General features: G+C 42.5%; 1 protein-coding gene across 2 annotated transcripts in view; it reads right to left on the bottom strand.

Moving 5' to 3' along the window:
- HDAC10 (histone deacetylase 10) overlaps positions 1 to 18332 on the bottom strand; it is a 502554-nt gene that overhangs the window by 433983 nt on the left and 50239 nt on the right. For both annotated transcript variants that reach the window (XM_086967401.1, XM_086967398.1), the window contains one exon: positions 12218 to 12284. In XM_086967401.1, coding sequence (XP_086823527.1) covers positions 12218 to 12282 — 65 coding nt within the window. In that variant the 5' untranslated portion in view covers positions 12283 to 12284. The remainder of the gene's footprint in view (positions 1 to 12217; positions 12285 to 18332) is intronic.

Genomic DNA, 18332 nt, shown 5'->3' on the forward strand with positions numbered 1-18332 from the left:
TGCCCCTGTACATAGAGTTGTATATATAGAGTGTAAATATCATAGGATTCACGAGCACCGAGACACTGTATATTAATCCCCCTTTTTTCACGCACACTGTATAGAGCCCGATCACTGCCCAGCACCTGGCACCTCTCTTCCTTCCCATCTCTTCCTTGCCTCTTCCAAACCCCTTACCGTCCCTCCCTCACCGTCCTTTCATACCCTCTCACGCCCGGGTGTAGGTGGAAGCATTCCGACTGTGTTGCTCGGACTAAAGCCCTTACGCTTCTCTCCCTTTCTTCAAGCCTCCGTGGAGCCCCAGTACCATACCGAGGAGACTACTGGTGAAAGCGGGAAGCAGCACTTGATCCAGAATCCACCTCACCGAGCTGGGTCATCAGCCAAGTCCACCATCCCTATCTGCATTGTGACTTTGTATTTCCATTCATCTGTTGAATAAATACCACAGACATAGCTCACTATATTCGGCCTCCCCGCCTATTATTCCGGTCCGCACGTTCCCCAAGTCCACAGGAGTAAACAAAGAAAATGTAGCCCACTTCAAACTCTAGCCGAAGCAGCACTAACAACACACTACCTCGTCTACAACAACAAGACTACCTCATCTATAACGATAAGAATATGATATGGTGTCCAGTCGACAGAAAACACAGACAGCTGGTCTCAGCAAGCATGGATGCAACAACCAAGTACGTCCAACGTCAGCAGCAATATCCTTTGTATGGGCAAGAGCAGAAGGTTATTCTTACTGACTCTTAAAAACCACTTGTAACCAAGAGACCTTTCCCTTTTGCATGTCGATTCACCATTGCAAACTAAACATCCCTGGGAGAAGGCGGGGCGGGAGGGATCTTGCAGTCGCACGCCTTCCGCACAATGTTATAGAGAAGGGGGGGAGGAGAGGGAGGGGGAGAAGGTTACCTCGTCTGTTGTCACGTCTGTCTAGTCAGTACGGTCCATTGTTCCGTCTGTCTAGTCTGTCTCGTCCACTTGTACTGTCGCGCACACGCAGATGTCCATAAACCAATATCATGTGGACCAGACCTCTTAACAGTGCCACTTAAACAATTGATCCTGACCAACCCGAAAGAGCAGCGATGCATCAGCTACTGTAACCTGCAATCGCACGCGATCCTCTACACCACGAATCGTAAAAGGAGTGCTAAGGGTAAGATAACGAAACCCACATGTGAGACATAATGACACCCAACAATAATACACCCCAACCACAAGGAGCTAGCTCCACCCTACAGACAGACCTGAAGATAGTGTCGCTCAATGTGAAGGGGCTAAACCACCCAATTAAGAGGACAAAGGGACTAGATTATCTAGCAAAGACGAAGGGAGATGTCATACTACTACAAGAGACAAAACTATCCAGAGAGGAAGCTAACAAGCTCAGAGCAAGGTGGATAGGACAGGTAGCCTGCTCACCAGCTGAAGGCAAGAGAAAAGGGGTCTTCACACTGATTAATAGAAACTCGAAGCTATCCATTGATAAAGAACAGCACAATGAGAAAGGGAGACTACTAATAACTCACCTGAAAAGAGGAGGCGACACTATAGTCATAGCTAACACATACGCGCCAAATAAGGATGACACAGAGTTCTGGGAGAAAATAGCGAAAAGGTTGGAGTCAATTGATCCCAGCCACATGTTAGTAGTAGCCGGTGACTTCAATCTAGCATTAGACCACACCCTAGACAGACAGTCGACAACACATTGCAAGCCCCCTGCCTCACACAACACCCTGAAGAACATGTGCAACAAGTTCAACCTAAAAGATCCATGGCGGCTCCAACATCCTGACACCAGAGACTACACTTTTTACTCCTACCCACATAACTCCTGCAGCAGGATTGACTACATACTCATATCAGGCTCCCACACACACATAATAGAGCACACAGAAATAGCGACAAGAAAAATCTCCGACCACTCATGCATCACCTTAAAACTAGGAGGCCGCCACAATGAACGACCCGTAAATGGCGCTTTAACAACATAGTAATGGCGAAACAGGAGGACAAGGCGACTATAGAGCTAGCCATCAAGAACTACATAGCAGATAACAACACAGGACATAAACCCTAAAACACTGTGGGACACACTCAAAGCTACAGTGAGGGGGACACTAATAGAAATCAAAGCCAGAAGAGACAGGGAAACAAAGCACCAGCAAGACCAATTAGAGAAATACATCAAAGAATTAGAAACTAAGCACATCAAGGAAACCACAAACTCCAACTCACTGCTAGAGATCACAAGTAAAAAATACGAGTTCAGCAGAATCCTAGGCGAACGAGCAGGCTTATGGATAAATAAATACAAGCAAATTAACCTCTGCGAGGCAAACAAAGCAGGGAAAATACTAGCATCAGACCTCAAGCATAAACAAAATCAACACGCCATTTCATCGATCACAGATGCAAATGGTAACGTACACCCCGAACACAAAGACATATTGCGCACGTTCAGGGACTTCTACCAAGAACTATACAAGGAAGACACAACCCTAGACCAGAAAGGCTGCAGCGCATACCAAGACAATCTAAAGCTGCCCAAAATAACTACAGAGGAGGTGCAGTCTCTAGGACAAGAAATTAAAGCTAATGAGATCGTCCAGGCAAGTTAAACATGCAGAGGTAGTAACATCAGAGTATCGCCATGGGTCGATGAATGAAGACCATGTTGCATACAGTGTGCTATTGGTCGCACTTACTTTTTTACAACTAACGATCGATGTTCTGTTACTACCTCTGCATGTTTAACTCTGGTGCATACAGAATAAATCGACAAGCACCATTGAGTGTATTTTTAAAAGCACATCTTCTACAAATGAATTGCTGTCTGGCCTTCATGAAAAGGTCTATTTTCATATGCACAAATATTTTGTCCTGAGGATGGTATGACAGATGTATTCAAAGGAAGACCGAAACGTTGACTTGACTGTCTGTTTCCCCAATCATCTCATGTTTGCATGACAACAAATTGTTCAAATATGATAATTGTTTACTGTTTGACTTATTGTGGAACTGACATGTTTATTCATGAAGTATAGGTCAGATTTTATAGGACCTTTTTCATGTCTTTGCATTTGATCTTATGAAATTCTTTTGTATGTACCCTATCAAATATATTTATAAATTGTGATCAGATATTCCAGTGTTTTTGTTTTTCCAAATTGTCGCTTATCTCTGAATGCTTTGATTGCATTGTGTTTTCAAGTAATTTGAATGGTGGCTTTAGAAATCACTAACTAAGACCCCCCCTCTCCGTGAAAAATAACTAGAATACTCCTAAATGAAATCCCTTGCAGGCACCCTCGACCAGTGAATATTCTTACAAAGGCCTGTCCTCTGGAGGTACTTCCAATATGAGCAGGCAATTGTGTTCTAAAATTTTCTAGACGATTCAAGTCAACAAAAGATGATACAGCATGGAAAAAAATACCAAATTTAAAGTAATCATATATTTTTTTTTAGGAATATCCCTTAAATGGTGAATCAATAGCTAGAGCTGGGCACCTAAATTGCCACCTCTTGGTTGCTACCATTATTCCAGCTTGACCTTATGTTAACTCAGTGCCGTTGATAAAACAGCACAAGATGCTTCTGGAACATTTAAAAGTGACATATGGCCTTAAGAAGCCTGACTTATAGTGTGTTCTACTTTATAGAATGAAAATCATGTTACAAATTTACTTTGCATTCCAGACTCGTTCCCAAAGTCAATTTACATAAGTAGAGAAATCAAAAAAACCTCTTGAATATTTTGCAGGGGGCATTTTTATCTCCAGCACACACAAGGATGTCATCAAGTTCTAAAACTGTAGTCCAGCAAAAAATAAACTACAATTTTGGTTTTAGAGCTGGCGTTTCTGGTTTAGCCGAGGTATGCACCCTGTCAAAGCAGAAACCACTACTCTAGTCAGAGTAAGTCAAATACACACTAAAAGATAACCTTTGCTCACCCGAAATGGAGGGGTAGGCCCGCTACAGGACTCACACAGGTTCTACTGAAAAGATACCTTGGATGGAGGAAGCGTCGACCTCGAATATTAGGAATTTATTTTCTATTTTTCTGGAGGTATGCCTTTACCACATCTCATCAAGAGATCACCTTCAACAGTGAATGTGTTCCTCCTAAAATTTGTGCATTTAATCAACAACATTCCCATCCCGCTCCCAAATAGATTCTTTCTTAAGTTGTGTTCTCATCTGATTAGACTGGTCTGAGGGGGGAGGGGTTTCGGGCAAGAGACCTAGGGTTAGCTGGAATGTTATGACCTGCAGCACGATTTTCTTTTTTTTTTTTTTACCTTTTTATTGGCATTTTTCATTTTTGCACAATACATCCATTTTGGTCAGTCATGTAATACATATCATACAGAGTTTCAATATAATACTCAGCAAGCTGTTACATTCATAGCATAGGATTCTTATCTTCATTTATGTGACTTTGTCCCTATGAAAGTGTAAAACCTATCAGCTCATGACTGCGTGGATCAATGCCTACGGTGGCTATTGTACACAGAGTCTTCATCTGCTGTGCTGAAACTGCGGTATAAACTTTCAGTTTTTTAGCATGGAACTAAACTTTTCAACCGGGATAACTAGAACTGGGATACACTGTGTTTAGGGATTTAGCGTTCCAAATCTCCAGCTATACTACTTGGCTGCACAATGTAGTTATGTGCACTCTTGGGTTAACCCAGATGCCGGAATTCCATACCTAAGGCCGGAGGCAGACTTAGTCTTACCTAGGTCCCTCAACGTGGTGCTACCTCGAGGAGTCCCGAGGGACTCCCGAGATATCCAAACTGTATCGACAACCAGCTGGACCTGGAGCAAATTGATTAGAGTCACCGGAACCCATATCTTATACTCTACCGAAACCCCGATCATAAACAACTCCTGTATAACCATCATGGAGGAGAAATTGGTACAGCGCATACTTTCCAAATATGACAAGTAAAACTGCGGTTCTATTCACTGGGGGCCATGCCTTCTTTAGCACGGAAGAGGAGAGATTTCACGAGCCCTCTTTTATGGACCATTTTATCCTAAACCGGGCCTCTCCACACTAAGAGCAGTAAGTGCAGGGTTCCCCTTAGAGCCCAAGCCCTTTGTCCCACTTACCAAAGTGATTGGGAGCTAAGGGTGAGAACATCTCATTTCCAAACTACATGGGGCGTGTGCTGCACAGGTTCCCAATAGCGACGATCAGGTCCGAGAAGCTTGGGAAAGAGATCTTGGGCACCCTATACTGGACGCGCACTGGTGTTTTTGCTCCTCACAAACTAAAGGAGGACCCTTGAACAGCCGACACGTATTGATATACTATAAATTTTTGCGGAGGATTTACATAACACCGAAGAAAATGCACACTATTGATCCGGATAGATCACAATACTGTTTGGAATGCGGGGTACAGCATGCAGACTTTGCGCATCTTACTTGGAATTGCGTTAAAATTAAGGCTTATTGGCGAGAGGTGTTCAGGATTATTGGGGAAATGGTAGATCTGGAGATTGCACTAATGCCTGAAACTGCATTGCTGGGCTACGTACTAGGCTTCCCAAAAGGGGTCCACAAGTTTATGGCAATTGTGTTGCTACTGGCGAAACGGGAGATAGCTCTAAAATGGGGCCGTAAATCCTCCCCAAAGTTAAAAAGCTGGCTCAACAGTTTAACATACTGCAACACAAATAGTTACTTATATGCTACACCCAGCCACGGGCTTCCCGCCCGAAAGATATTTGGGGGCCCTTTAAGTGCTATTTGCGGACATCAAGCGCTCCCACTGATGAATAAGCGCACAGGATTGTCCCCACTGGACTGGGTTAAACTGTTTCATACTGGGTTCCTGATAGTTTGTTTGCAGGGCAGCCCCATTAGAGACAACACAGATGCTGTGTACGGGGCAGTTGGGAATGAGAATTTTGGGCATAGGTGGGGGAACAGGGGTGAGCAGAATTCGCAAGAAATGTAATTGTTGTCTAATCTGCATCATGCTTGTTGTAATGCAAAATACAGTGAGTACCCATGTATGGACTGTATCTCTTATGAAACTGGTAAATAAAGTATAACATTAAAAATAAAAAACAGTGAATGTGTTCCTCACCAAACACATAGATCCTGACTGAAATCCTTCTTTGAGAGCCATCAAGCCTTCATACATACCATTACCTCTTGCAATGTTCTATACTCCCAACAATTGTCCTTTCCGCTCTTCCTCAGCAATACCATGCTACTCTTCAGTCCACAACATAGCCACAAAATAAGCATCCCACTATTTTTTTATTTTCATCTTTCATGGGCAAATGTATGCAAATTAAAAAATGTGCCACTCTGCGTTCACTCCTGCAAGATATTTCACTTGATAGTTGTAATTGAGAATCTTCTCAAACAGAGTTATACATTATGAAGCATTTTATAACCCAACCATTGTAAGAATGATGTCAGGGGTTTATGGTCACATCTTAACATAACAGGCATGACCCACGCAAACTGGAGAAAATGTTCCCAAACACTCAAACACATGCTAATACGTCTTTCAATTAAGGGATATCTTACTTCCGTGGGTGTTAATGAGAAGCAAAAGCTACTCTGCCATCTTTACATCAACATGGCACCCATACATTTACTACTAGCATCCATACTAATGCAAGACTTACAAAGCAAACACTACATATAAAAAGCCCCAGTGGCAGCTAAATTGAATAAAACACAAAAAGGAAAGTTAAAAAAGCATTCTTAGGCAATCTATAAACAACAAAGCATGTGAGCTGGAGCCTACAAGCTTAGCTATGTTAATAAGGAGATGTTGGCTTTGGCAATGTTTGTCTCCGAAGTATTTTTTAAAATGTGAAAAAAACTATTTCAAATTACTACTGGAATAGCAAACACATAACTAATGGTACCTCAAAACTGTACATTTTATTCTAGGTTTGCAAACTTTATAAATAGCATGGTCTGTTTTTCAAATATTTCTCACTCTGGAAATTCTGACCAGATTTTCAAAAGAAGAAGGAAGTGCTCAAACACACCAGGAAACGCTTGCTTATGCTTGCTAATTGACTTTTTACAGGCTTCAGCCATTTGGTCTTCTGTAGTAATCCAGGGAGCAGGTTTACAAGCCTCCAAAAGAAGCGAAATGCTACGAACACCTTCTGCCCCAGACAGCAGCTAACCTTTTCCCCGCCATCATAAAGGGCTTTATGTGCTGAAGTGTGTGCTTATATATTGCGGAATGCAGGAGATAAAACAACACTTAAAGTCTATGCCCCCTCAAATACATCCCTGATGCTGTGCTTATACTGACAGACTGGAAGGGGTGGGGATTAACAGTGCTGGAGGCTATTAGAAAGTTTGAGCAGTCAGAGAGAGCAGCAGCTAGAAAACACCTGCACTTTCCTGGAGTGTTGAATATAAACGAATAATAATAGCTCCATAAATGGGAGCAGAGGAAGCATACAAGTCAGTCAATCATAACGATTGTAGAGAGGCTACGCTACACACGAATGACAAACACAAGAGAAAGGCAAGCCATAGAATAAGAATCAAGGAAATAAGAGTGACAGTAAAGCCAATAAATGGTAAGTAATGGGTGGCTGAAAGCCCGCTGTAAGTACACAATAGGTTTTTGGCAACCATACAGCTTGTGCTGTCTGGTAAAAGGGAACGAAACATCTCTCCCACCATTGTAAACGTTTCAGGTAGGATTCAATTGTAACACCAGCAAATTAAGTATCCAAACATTCTAGAGAAACGTCATCAAATGTAATTTATTAACACACACATTTTCTGTTTATAGAATTTGACTGATTCAAATGCAACAGATTGTGTGTGTGTTTTAAAACAAGAAATAAGTGACTCAAACAGTAGGATTCCCCCCACTCCCAAAACAGTCTTTATCCTTTTGTAAGGTCGAGCTATTAAATCCCGCAGGGATTAATAGCTCGAACCTATAGCAGGGGAACAAACTCTCTTGAACAAGTGGATTTCTCAGCGGATTTCCCACAATGCATGTTAACTCTTGAAGTGTGACGCTTCGCCAGCGCGCGCTTGGCCTCAGTCATTCCATCCGCCTCGCACACACCACCATCGGCCTCGCACACCACATCAAAGGCTGCTGCTCCCCCTTACTCACACCCCATCCGCTCCTTTCCCACCTCCCCCGCCCCCCCACCAGGCTCTTGAAGCGCGACCCTTCGCCAGCACTTCCCTCCCACTCGCTCACTCCCCTGCTCCCCCGCCCCCCACCCCCATCCGACTTGTTTTCATTTATTTAATTAATGTGGTTTGAGGTCTGCTTTCAATTTAGCGACCACAGTACAGAGAATTGTTTACTCTTGGTTTCCTTGATATTTAAACTAGCATTGTCTGAAGCCAGCCCAAATTAATGCTGTCGCCCATACCTTGCAAAACCATTATACTCTATTTCTTTAAAAGTTCAAACTGTCACAATTTGCAAACGTGGGCCGCTCTCTGATTAACTAATGACGGCATCTTTTGCTCTAGGACTATTTTCTGACACAGCCCGACCCTGGTTACAGCTATAACGTCTCAGTAGTGACTTGGAGGTCAAGAGGCGCACAATTTGCAATTATCATTTTCATTGAATAGTCATACTGGCTTCGCACATCGCAGCGCCTACTCACTTCTCCACTCTTTTTCTGCAGCCCCAGCCAGTGACTCACTGTGAAGTATTGTGATCTTCTGACAGTGTTGAGTGTATGGCAGCCATGTGTTATGGCCCAGCAACCCCTCTCTAATCGCCCCCCTGGCGTGTCAGCTGCTCCCCTGGCAGTGCACCAGCAGCGTTAACTCCTTTTAGCAGTGCCCTTTCAGATCGCTAAGACTTTGGCAATGTCACATATGCCAACTGCTCAGATAATTCCAGCAATTTCAGTTTTGCGCAGGGCCCAGGGGCAACCTTTACCTGCAGTGCGAAGCTTTAGCGAACAGTGCTATGCTAGTATCAAATAACTAGAACACAAAGAGTGTCTTCTAGCAGTTCCATCTTCTCGTTGACGAAAGTGGCATCTAAATATATGGAATCACTGCATTGGGGGCTACCAGCAGCACTGCCATCTCGTTTCTGTACAGAGCCATGAGTGCTTTGTGAATATATTGTGCCACTGCATTGGGGGTTCCCCCTGCAGTGCCCCCTCGCTTCTGTAAAGCTCCATAAGTACATTATTGAGGATTGTGTACCGCTGCATTTGGCGCTCCCTGCAGCAGTGCCCCCTCGCTTCTGAATAGCTGCACACGTGTCTTATTGAGGATAGTGTACAATGAGGACAATTGCTAAAATTCAAATAGGCAGATGATTGGGTCTTAATTCAACCATACAGGTTTAAGGCCCATCCTCCAAAAGACACGCACTTGTCTCAGGCATGACACACATGTAGCATTCATGTGACACGTGAAAAATACAAAAAATGCACGACTTATGCTTGGCATGTTCGATATCTCCCACCCGTATTCTCGGTCAGGTACCGAGGGCTTCATTCCCGTCCCTCCCACTCGCTCACTCCCTTGCTCCGCCGCCGCCCCTCCACCCCCATCCGCCTCGCACACCACATCAAAGGCTGCTGCTCCCCCGCCCCTCCCCCCCCCCCCCTCTCACAGCAATGCAGAGAGCTTGTTTTGCTTTGAAGGGAAAACCAAAACGAGACAAGGTTTTAAATTGTCCTTCACTTTCTGCAACAATTAATCCCACATAATGTTCTTTTCTTAGCACGCATTGTCAACATTTTTAAGAGCTATGTTATCTATTAGGTTTTAGTGTGTAATAACTACTTTTTAGTAATGTGCCCGTAAATTATTCAAAACGTCACAAAATATATTTTGTAGACTTTCTCCCACAACAAAAGCACACATTTGCAGCGTGCTTTGACAGATTTATATATTAAGTTTCTCCGACGGCTTATTTTAGAAAAAATTCAGTCTTCGATTTCACCACAATCCTTTCAAGTAATCTTAGTGTGTTTTCATGTGAAGCAGAGGTGTCACATTTGAGAAAGTTAAAAACATTGGCATTGTAAATGACAAAGCTATTAATTTAGCTATTTTCAAAATCAACACATACATAAAACAATGTGTCATTTACAACACCAATAGCTCAAACTTTCCTAATGCGAGACCTATTGCATTGCAAATGCTTGTTTGGGGTAGTAACCACCTCTCACTAAACCTCTTTTTCTTTTCTATTGAGGGGATTCCCCTCCAAAACTCCGCCTTGTTCTTTTATACCCTTAACTTTACCTTACTGCTACCCGCCTCTGAACCCTAAAACCCTTTACCTCTACCCAAACCTGAACTCTGAAAACCCATACCCCCTTTGCCTTTACCCATCGACACCCTAAAAACCCCTTACCTTCCTTTACTTCTGCCCTCCCCCGAATCCTAAAATACCCTTGTTTTTCTTTATCACTACCTGACCCGGACATCTGAAAAAAACAACAATAACAATAAAACCATACATCCCTTTACCTCTACCCTCCTTGAACCCTAAAAAACCCTTAACTCCCTTTACCACTGCACCTTAAACATCCATACCGCTACCCTTTCTTTCTTAACCCTTACCCATCCATTAATTCTTAATTACCCTTATCCCCTTTAGTTAATGACATAATTATTTCATTGCAAATCCAAAGGGGATGATGGACGGAGTGTTGAACATTGCAAGCACTCACCCCCAATCAACTGATCTGGTTTTAATCCATCATCATTCTTTAGCTCACTCCGCCACCCCAGTTCAGACGTGGTCATATGCAAATCAGTCTGACCCTGTGCCTCATGGGAACAGTCCAGCCTGAACTGCCAAGCCACGTCTTCCCTGGACCGGAAACAAGCATCATGGGTCCAGTTTCTGGCTAATCAGCCGTCATCAGCCAGGCTAGCTTGAATCCAGTGGCAAAGTGAACAAGGGACCCACGTCTGGGCATACCCTGCCAACTTAGGGCAAACAAAGCAAAACCAAAGGGGATGATGGACGGAGTGTTGAACATTGCAAGCACTCACCCCCAATCAACTGATCTGGGTTTAATCCATCAACATTCCTTAGCTCATTAAAATATATATTTATTTACCAGAGTGGTAAAGTACAGCTTGGTAAAGCACTAAAAGAAGCCTGCATGACACTTACCTGTGTGGTACTTGCCTGTGTGGTAAAGATCTATGGGGTAAAGACTGCACACCTTCCTGTATACATTCACGAAAGTGGTTGAACACAGTGTGAACGCTACAAAACTTTATTACCAAGTTATCTTATTTTCATATCTTCAACAGTCCTAAATGATCCAACTTAGTAAATGTAATGCTTCACACTCTTGGGTAGTACCTCCAAATGTCTGAGAGTCAGAAATGCTGACCTTCTGTTGCACTGCATACAGCGATTTGCACATACATTTTGTTACCTTCATTTATGGTATGTTATGTTATGGACATTTATTACGCGCACAGCTGCTCCAGCAAAGGAGCGTCCTGGCCCGTTACACTCTTCACATTTAGATTTTGTCCACTGGTTATTGCCAAGCAGAGCGAAACTCAGCGCAGGGTTTACCCATCTTATTGACTCCGAATACGAACAAGAATTTCCCTCGAAACCACAGGGTTGAGAACAGAGATCAGTTTGAAGCCCTGCCTATCCTGCCTTTACCACTGACCATAGTCTGTGCCTGATTGATCTAGGTTAGCCATCACTGTAACCCAGCAAGTTCAAACTCTTCCTGCTCGCAACAACCCTCAACGTGTTCATAAAGAAATAACAAAGCATTGTCATCGCATACAGTGTCATTTTAAGTATTTTTGGGGCCCAGGCAAGATATATTTTGTGTCTCCCTGTTCAGAATAAATTGGAATTACATTGCCTATTTTCTGATCAATTAAGCCTGCCTGATTCCAAACAATATTATCCTTAAACGTTCACACAAAATAACTAAAATAGGTCTTGTTTGGAAAATGAGACTGGTGGAAATAGAAAGAGACTGTGTGAGAGGGAAAGGCAGGAAGGGAGAGAGATGTTCTGTAAGAGAAATCAAAAGACAGAGGGTGAGTGAAACTAAGAAAAGACCACTTTGCCAGCTGGGCCCTTAAAAGTAATGGCCCTGGGCAATTGCTCACTTTGCCCATGCTTTAAAATATGTCTGATGATTCGCACAACATCCTACGTTAAATAAAAAAAACTGGAAAAAACACTTACTCATCCCATAAAAGTTTGTGGCTTGTCATTTCTTCATCGTAAATCAATGCAGTCCCCGATGCCATGACTGAAACAAATAAAGTAACATATACATTTGTCTTATAGCTCCATATTGCAAGTTTCATGAAAAACACTTTGTTTGAGTTTGGGTTATGGGGTCTTACTAAATTACAGGATATACCAGACTGCTAAGTGATTTGAGAGACCAAAATCTATTCAGGATTTTCCTATGAACACACAATGTGTCCATATTCAGGGAGAGGAGTCATGAACTCATGTAGCAAGATTCATTAAATACTAAAGACAAAACTGGTCTGTAAAATCTAATAAAACTCAAAGACACGCCAGGGGAGAGGAGTCAGATAGAAAGTATAATTGCTGATAATAGAGATCAGTGGATAAAGACCCCCAACGTCCAGAGTTGCAAACCACTTGTTTTCATATTGAAGTGTTCAGAAATATCTTTGTTGATTTTTTTGTAACATTTTTTATTTTCCATTGGTTTTTCAGAACTTTGCCCCCCCCCACCCCCCCCCCCTAGCAGTGAATATTAATTAATCATACCCATCCATGAGTCGGTCAACATTAATTTTGCTACACTGAGATTGCGTGGGTTTAATTTCAAGTTGCTCGTTGTGGGCAACAATTTAGAGCTTTTTTTGTTCAAAGTATTAAAAGTGTTTTAATTTAATTTTGCTTTCAGACCTCTCATAATTGCCCCCTAAATTATCTTTCCATTTGTTGTTAGTTTTTGGTGTGCCCACACCTTTTTGTTGTTGGACTTCCTGGAACTAGGTTCGGGGACTATAAAAATTGTCAATGCCGCTAATCAAATGTCAGTCCACTGTTCACTTTTTATTTTCTTTCTAATTTATTGTGTTTTACTCTAACCCTACTTAGGCCACGAGATATTGTGGAAGAAACCTACATTTATGATTTTGTATCGACTACACCAAAGAACTGTGTAGTAGTCTGTCATTAACTACACAGGTTCTTTATTCCCTAGATAGCAATGTCGTGTTGTGGCTAAGAAAACCCATTTGTTGGGTTTATATTTCAATCGCGCACTAGTCGCACTTCTGTGGTAACACGACCAGAGCCATGGTTGCCTCAAACACTGTGAGCTGTACCAACCAGGATGCAGAAGTCTGTTTCTTACTCTTTCTTCGGTTTCCACTGGGTTGGTCACAGAATTTTGGGTTCAATATTTATTCAGACCTTCTGTATGTACTGATTTTGACTATTTCTCATTCAGAGACACAGTTTTGCTGCCACTTTAGAATTCACACAATGCTTCTGTGGAATGCTTCGCTTTATATTTCCTTCACATTTTAACATTGCATTTATAGATTTACTTTGATAGTCAAATATTAAAAACAACGTTTTGCATCTTCGCGTTAGTGATAAAAATGAAAGTATAAATGATTATCCTCTTGAGAACCAGATGTCCGGGATTTCTAAGACAAGCACAATGTGATGACAAGATCAGGTGACTGAACTAATTCATACTGACTACATTAAGTATGCTTTATCTCATTCCTGCCTTCTTTCCCTCACATGCATACATGTCAATTTAACTTTCCAAAGCCGTAACGTGCTGTAAGGTGGACATAGCGCTATTAAACATTATGCAATATACATAAATATGTATATCAGTGATCATAAGATAAAATTGCAGCCAGATCTTACAGATGCCGCCAGCATTACACACATCTCAAATCATCTTCTTGTGTTCGCTCGAGAAAAAAATACAGCAACTATAATTCAACCCCGTTTATGTATGTATACTATCCTAGACACATATTTAACAGATTTCAAGGCTCCAAAATGGATGAGGAGGTGTTGTACAGGGGGAAGACCATATATATGAAATTGGCGGAAGCAGCTCTGTAATTATGCTGGAGTTGATGTTTACATGGAAAATGCTCTTAATGTGTTTTATATCAACTTAGGTCACATTTGAGGAATGCCCACGAGATTTGACAAAGACTTGGTCCTTTTAATTCATGCTGTTCCTTCACATTTTGTGTACACGGTTCACAGGGAAGCAAAGTTATTAGGAACACCACAACAGTGTAATTTTTCATTTTAAGTCCCTTGGGAATGTTTGCTCTTTGTTACAGGACTGCTATGCCGATTCAGGGCAAATTCAGCATGAAGCTAGTACTTTAACTGTTTGACGTGAACATATTTGTAGGTTTTTTAAAATACGTCCAATGTAAGATGTTGTTGTGGTACAAAGGGTTACTTTCATGTATAGTAGGACTGTTAGGTTTGTGAACCTTTGACAGAAATGAATACACTAAATGGTGGAACAATTCAGCTATCCAAGCTGAACAAATTCACCAAATGCCATTTTGTGATCTCGCACAATATGTGTGTGTTCCATTTCATAGCTTTAATTGGACAGCTGAGGCAAGTCTAGCGGCACCATCCAACTAGTTCGCCTCCTTTTATACCTACATTGCGCACCTCCATGGGTCAGTTGTCCAAGTCCCAGGCAACTAAACTGATATTTTTAAAAAAAGGAAATGTATTTGATGAGGATGATAGTCTGTCCTATTGTTTCTAAGCTGAACTAGGATTGCATTGTTTTGATGTTAACTTTTTTTAAATAAAAGAATGTTGTACTTCTGTATTTAAATTTGTGATTTACAGCCCAGAAGAAGCTCTTTGATATGTGAGCTAAACATATTGGCTGTTCTGATGTTTTTTTATGTCAAGCACCTAATGTGTAATAAAGAAGCTTTTTTAACTAGGATCTCGAAATATCTCGAGTGTTTTCTGGAATTAATTGACTGAGTTACCATACAGTTAATTAATATGTTGATAATAGGTTTTTCGTTGCCTCTATCGTTTTGAAATGATCAGAGACCAAAATCGGTCTATATCCACAGCAACTGTTACCACAGGAAACAGGAGAAGTACCAAATGCAACCCAGATCCACCAAACGCGGACAACGCAGGTTAGATTAGTTGTAGGGCTTGCAGCTTGTGCTTGAGAACGTATAAAACTGGTTCCTACATCTATAGAAAAGAAATGGGCTTCATAGCCATACATAGCACAAAACAGGTTGAGAAGCTTGTATGTCCTGCAGAGCAAGACCAGATATTACTGCAAAATTTGACAAATTGTCCCACACCGTGAAGAGCAGTACACATATCTATAGCAAAGTCTTACAATAGGGTGCACTTTCTCCGTTTGTGCTGTGCGGCATATTTAAATAGGTGCGCTGGGAGCAAACAGACAGTCAGCCCTATTATGATGAACGTGCTGCCCTCAGGACAGCTGCAAACAAGTGCGGTCCTTGAGGCAGTGCATTCAGTGAAATACAGAGCAGCTGTGTCAAAGCCCCTCCTTGTTTCTACGTAATGCTCAGAAAAGGGGAAAAAGATCCCTAGCAGGCAGATGCAGTGAGTGACTGAACCCGTCCATGGGATCCCCTTTCACCCCTCCAGAGGTCTGTCCACAGGGAGCACACTTATACTTCGCCACTTTTTTGTGGTGCACTTTCAATGTGGCTCCTAAGGGCCTGTTTCCTTCTGCCTCTGTGTCCACAATATGGTGCAGGCACAGAGGCAAAGTGATTCCATAAATTGCATGGGGGGAAAGGCCCTCTGAAGACAGAGCAGGCACTAGATGTGCACCACGACTATCAGTATTATAGAAGAGGCCACACAAGCGTCTGCTGCCCCTTCTGTAACACAAAAGTGCCAGACAGAGGCACAGAGTGGGCACACTCACCTATTGCCCCCCTGTGGCATTTTCCATAATATGGCCCCAGCTTGTACGAACTGAACATTCAGTGTGAAAGCCACTTCCAGTTACTGTGTCCAGCAAGTCTAAATGATGCCCCCTTTCTTCTACATTTTAACATCAACAAATAATACCCAAGTCACCATAAAAACACAAAAAAGCCACCATGCGTCTATGTGTTACAGTATAACAGTATCTCAAATTAACAAATAATCAGAACATACCTCTCTCTGGCAATGCACAGTACAGATCAATTTTCTAAAGTTCAATCTCCAAAAAAACAGAACACAAGAAACCCATGATCTCTTCTTCCAAAACTGGAATGCCATACTCCCTCATGCTGGATTGTCCCTCAGTCTTGTGTCAGATGCTAAATGTTTAGGCTTCATTCTCAAGAGCAAGGTTCATATGGAACACGAAAGCAAGAGCCAGGTGTAAGGAGCATTTTGTATAACAGGACCTCTGTTTGATGTAGAAGACCTGTCTTTAGAACCAGATCTATCAAAATGCCCTACTGAGAGGACTTGTGAAAAATATCTCCTAGGCATACTCTTTGCGGTGTAAAGCACGGCAGCATGATAAACCTCTTGCACTAGTCACTCTAACCACATTGGTCTGCACCCGATAACTGTTCACTGATTCCTTATTTAAGTCTGCTGTGTATTAAAAACAATATGCCTCACTAATAAGAACCTCTACCTTAACACCCCTAGCTACCACAGACATTACTCTCTGAACTGGCTCTTAACGTGTGCTTTCTTCAAGGAACTGAAAGCCTTTCTCTTGGCCAAATAACTCCCTTTTAGAAGCTAAAGTTGACAACCTTTCTCCCTCAATCTCAGTCTCATCTGTACTACCACATAGTTATAAAGGTTTTTTTAATCTCTGTGTTTACAGAGTCTTCTTCCCCTATGCCACTCGGCCGACTTTACTGCCCCTGCGAGTTCTAACCACAGACAGCCATCACCCAGGCATGTTCTTCCTTTCCATCATCACAATTCAGGAATAATTCTAAACATGACTCAGGTAAGGCAATGAAGAACACACTAGACCCTAATTATGTTCGATAACGTGTCACTGTAGGTAAGGTTCTCTCTACCAACCCCTTTCTCTTCCACTTCGCAAGATAAGTATTTCTCCCTTTTCAAATCCCTCATGGACCGTGTTATACATAAACACTTTTCCTACTCTTCACACAGTAAACACTTCAAGTATCAGATTGCTGGGGATGCTAACATCTGTGATACATTAGGGACAAGTACCAATATATTGATTGCACTGCCAGATCATTCAATACATAAAGATAGTGAGGTTGTCCGAGCCCTGTGGATGTGCATCTTGTTTTCTAGCAAAATGTAAACTGAAATTGACTAAAGGGCCTGATTACATGTTTGGTGGTCCATCAGACCGCGAATCCCATGGTAAGGGTAAGGTGTTGGTCGGGGACCACTGCACCATTAGTCCAACCGCCGTATTAAGAATACGGTGTTCGGACAGTGAATGGACCGCTGCCAGGGATCTGGGATACCTGGCGCAGCGGTCTTGAGGCAGCAAGATGCTTGGCGGTGCCGCTGCTGCACCGGCAAGGATTTAAGTTCTCACTGCGACCCTAACCAAAGAGGTGAGACCGCATTTATTAGGGTGGCAGTGAGGAAACAGGGCCCCCAGTTGCCTCATGGCCCATGAGATGCATGCAGGGGGGCACATGGTGTACCCCCATGTGCATGCACTCCCTCTCCTGCACAGCATGGACTTCACAGTCCTTGCCGTGTAGGTACAGAGTTTGATGTTCCCATTGTGGTGCCTTTTTGAAAGGTACCATCATGGGAACGCCAAAAGACCGCCTGCCAGACCAGGAGAAAACTCCTAATCTGGCAGACACCAGTCGACTTTGGCAGTGCGGAAGTAGAGTGGTGGCGTACCGCCCTGCTCCCCTACTGCCAAACTCATAACAGTTCCTAAATGAGCAACATATGGAGTAGCATATAGGCAATATCGCCCAGAAAAGGTATGAATACACCTCTCTATTGTCAAAAGGTGTGAAATGCCCTTAAGAATTCCTTGCCAAGCAGTAATTAGCTGAAATAATACATTGAAAAATACTTTAGGATTTTATGATTATTGTGAGGCACCTTCTCCAGCCCCACCTTTTAATCCCCCCCTTACGTATTTCACTGGGAACACTGACCACTACTACAAAATGTTGATAGAATTCAACAGATGCGCTAAACGCAGGTCAAAGCCTGTAAAGAGTGGTTAAATAACTTGAAACACTGGCACTTTACCTTTACAGCAAGTTCGTTAACCGAATCCACAGAATTCTCACCTTTTCCCCCAATGCCCTATTCATCCTAGCTC

This window comes from Lissotriton vulgaris, chromosome 1_1 (genome assembly GCF_964263255.1).
Source record: "Lissotriton vulgaris chromosome 1_1, aLisVul1.2, whole genome shotgun sequence".
In the NCBI taxonomy this organism is placed as follows: domain Eukaryota; kingdom Metazoa; phylum Chordata; class Amphibia; order Caudata; family Salamandridae; genus Lissotriton; species Lissotriton vulgaris.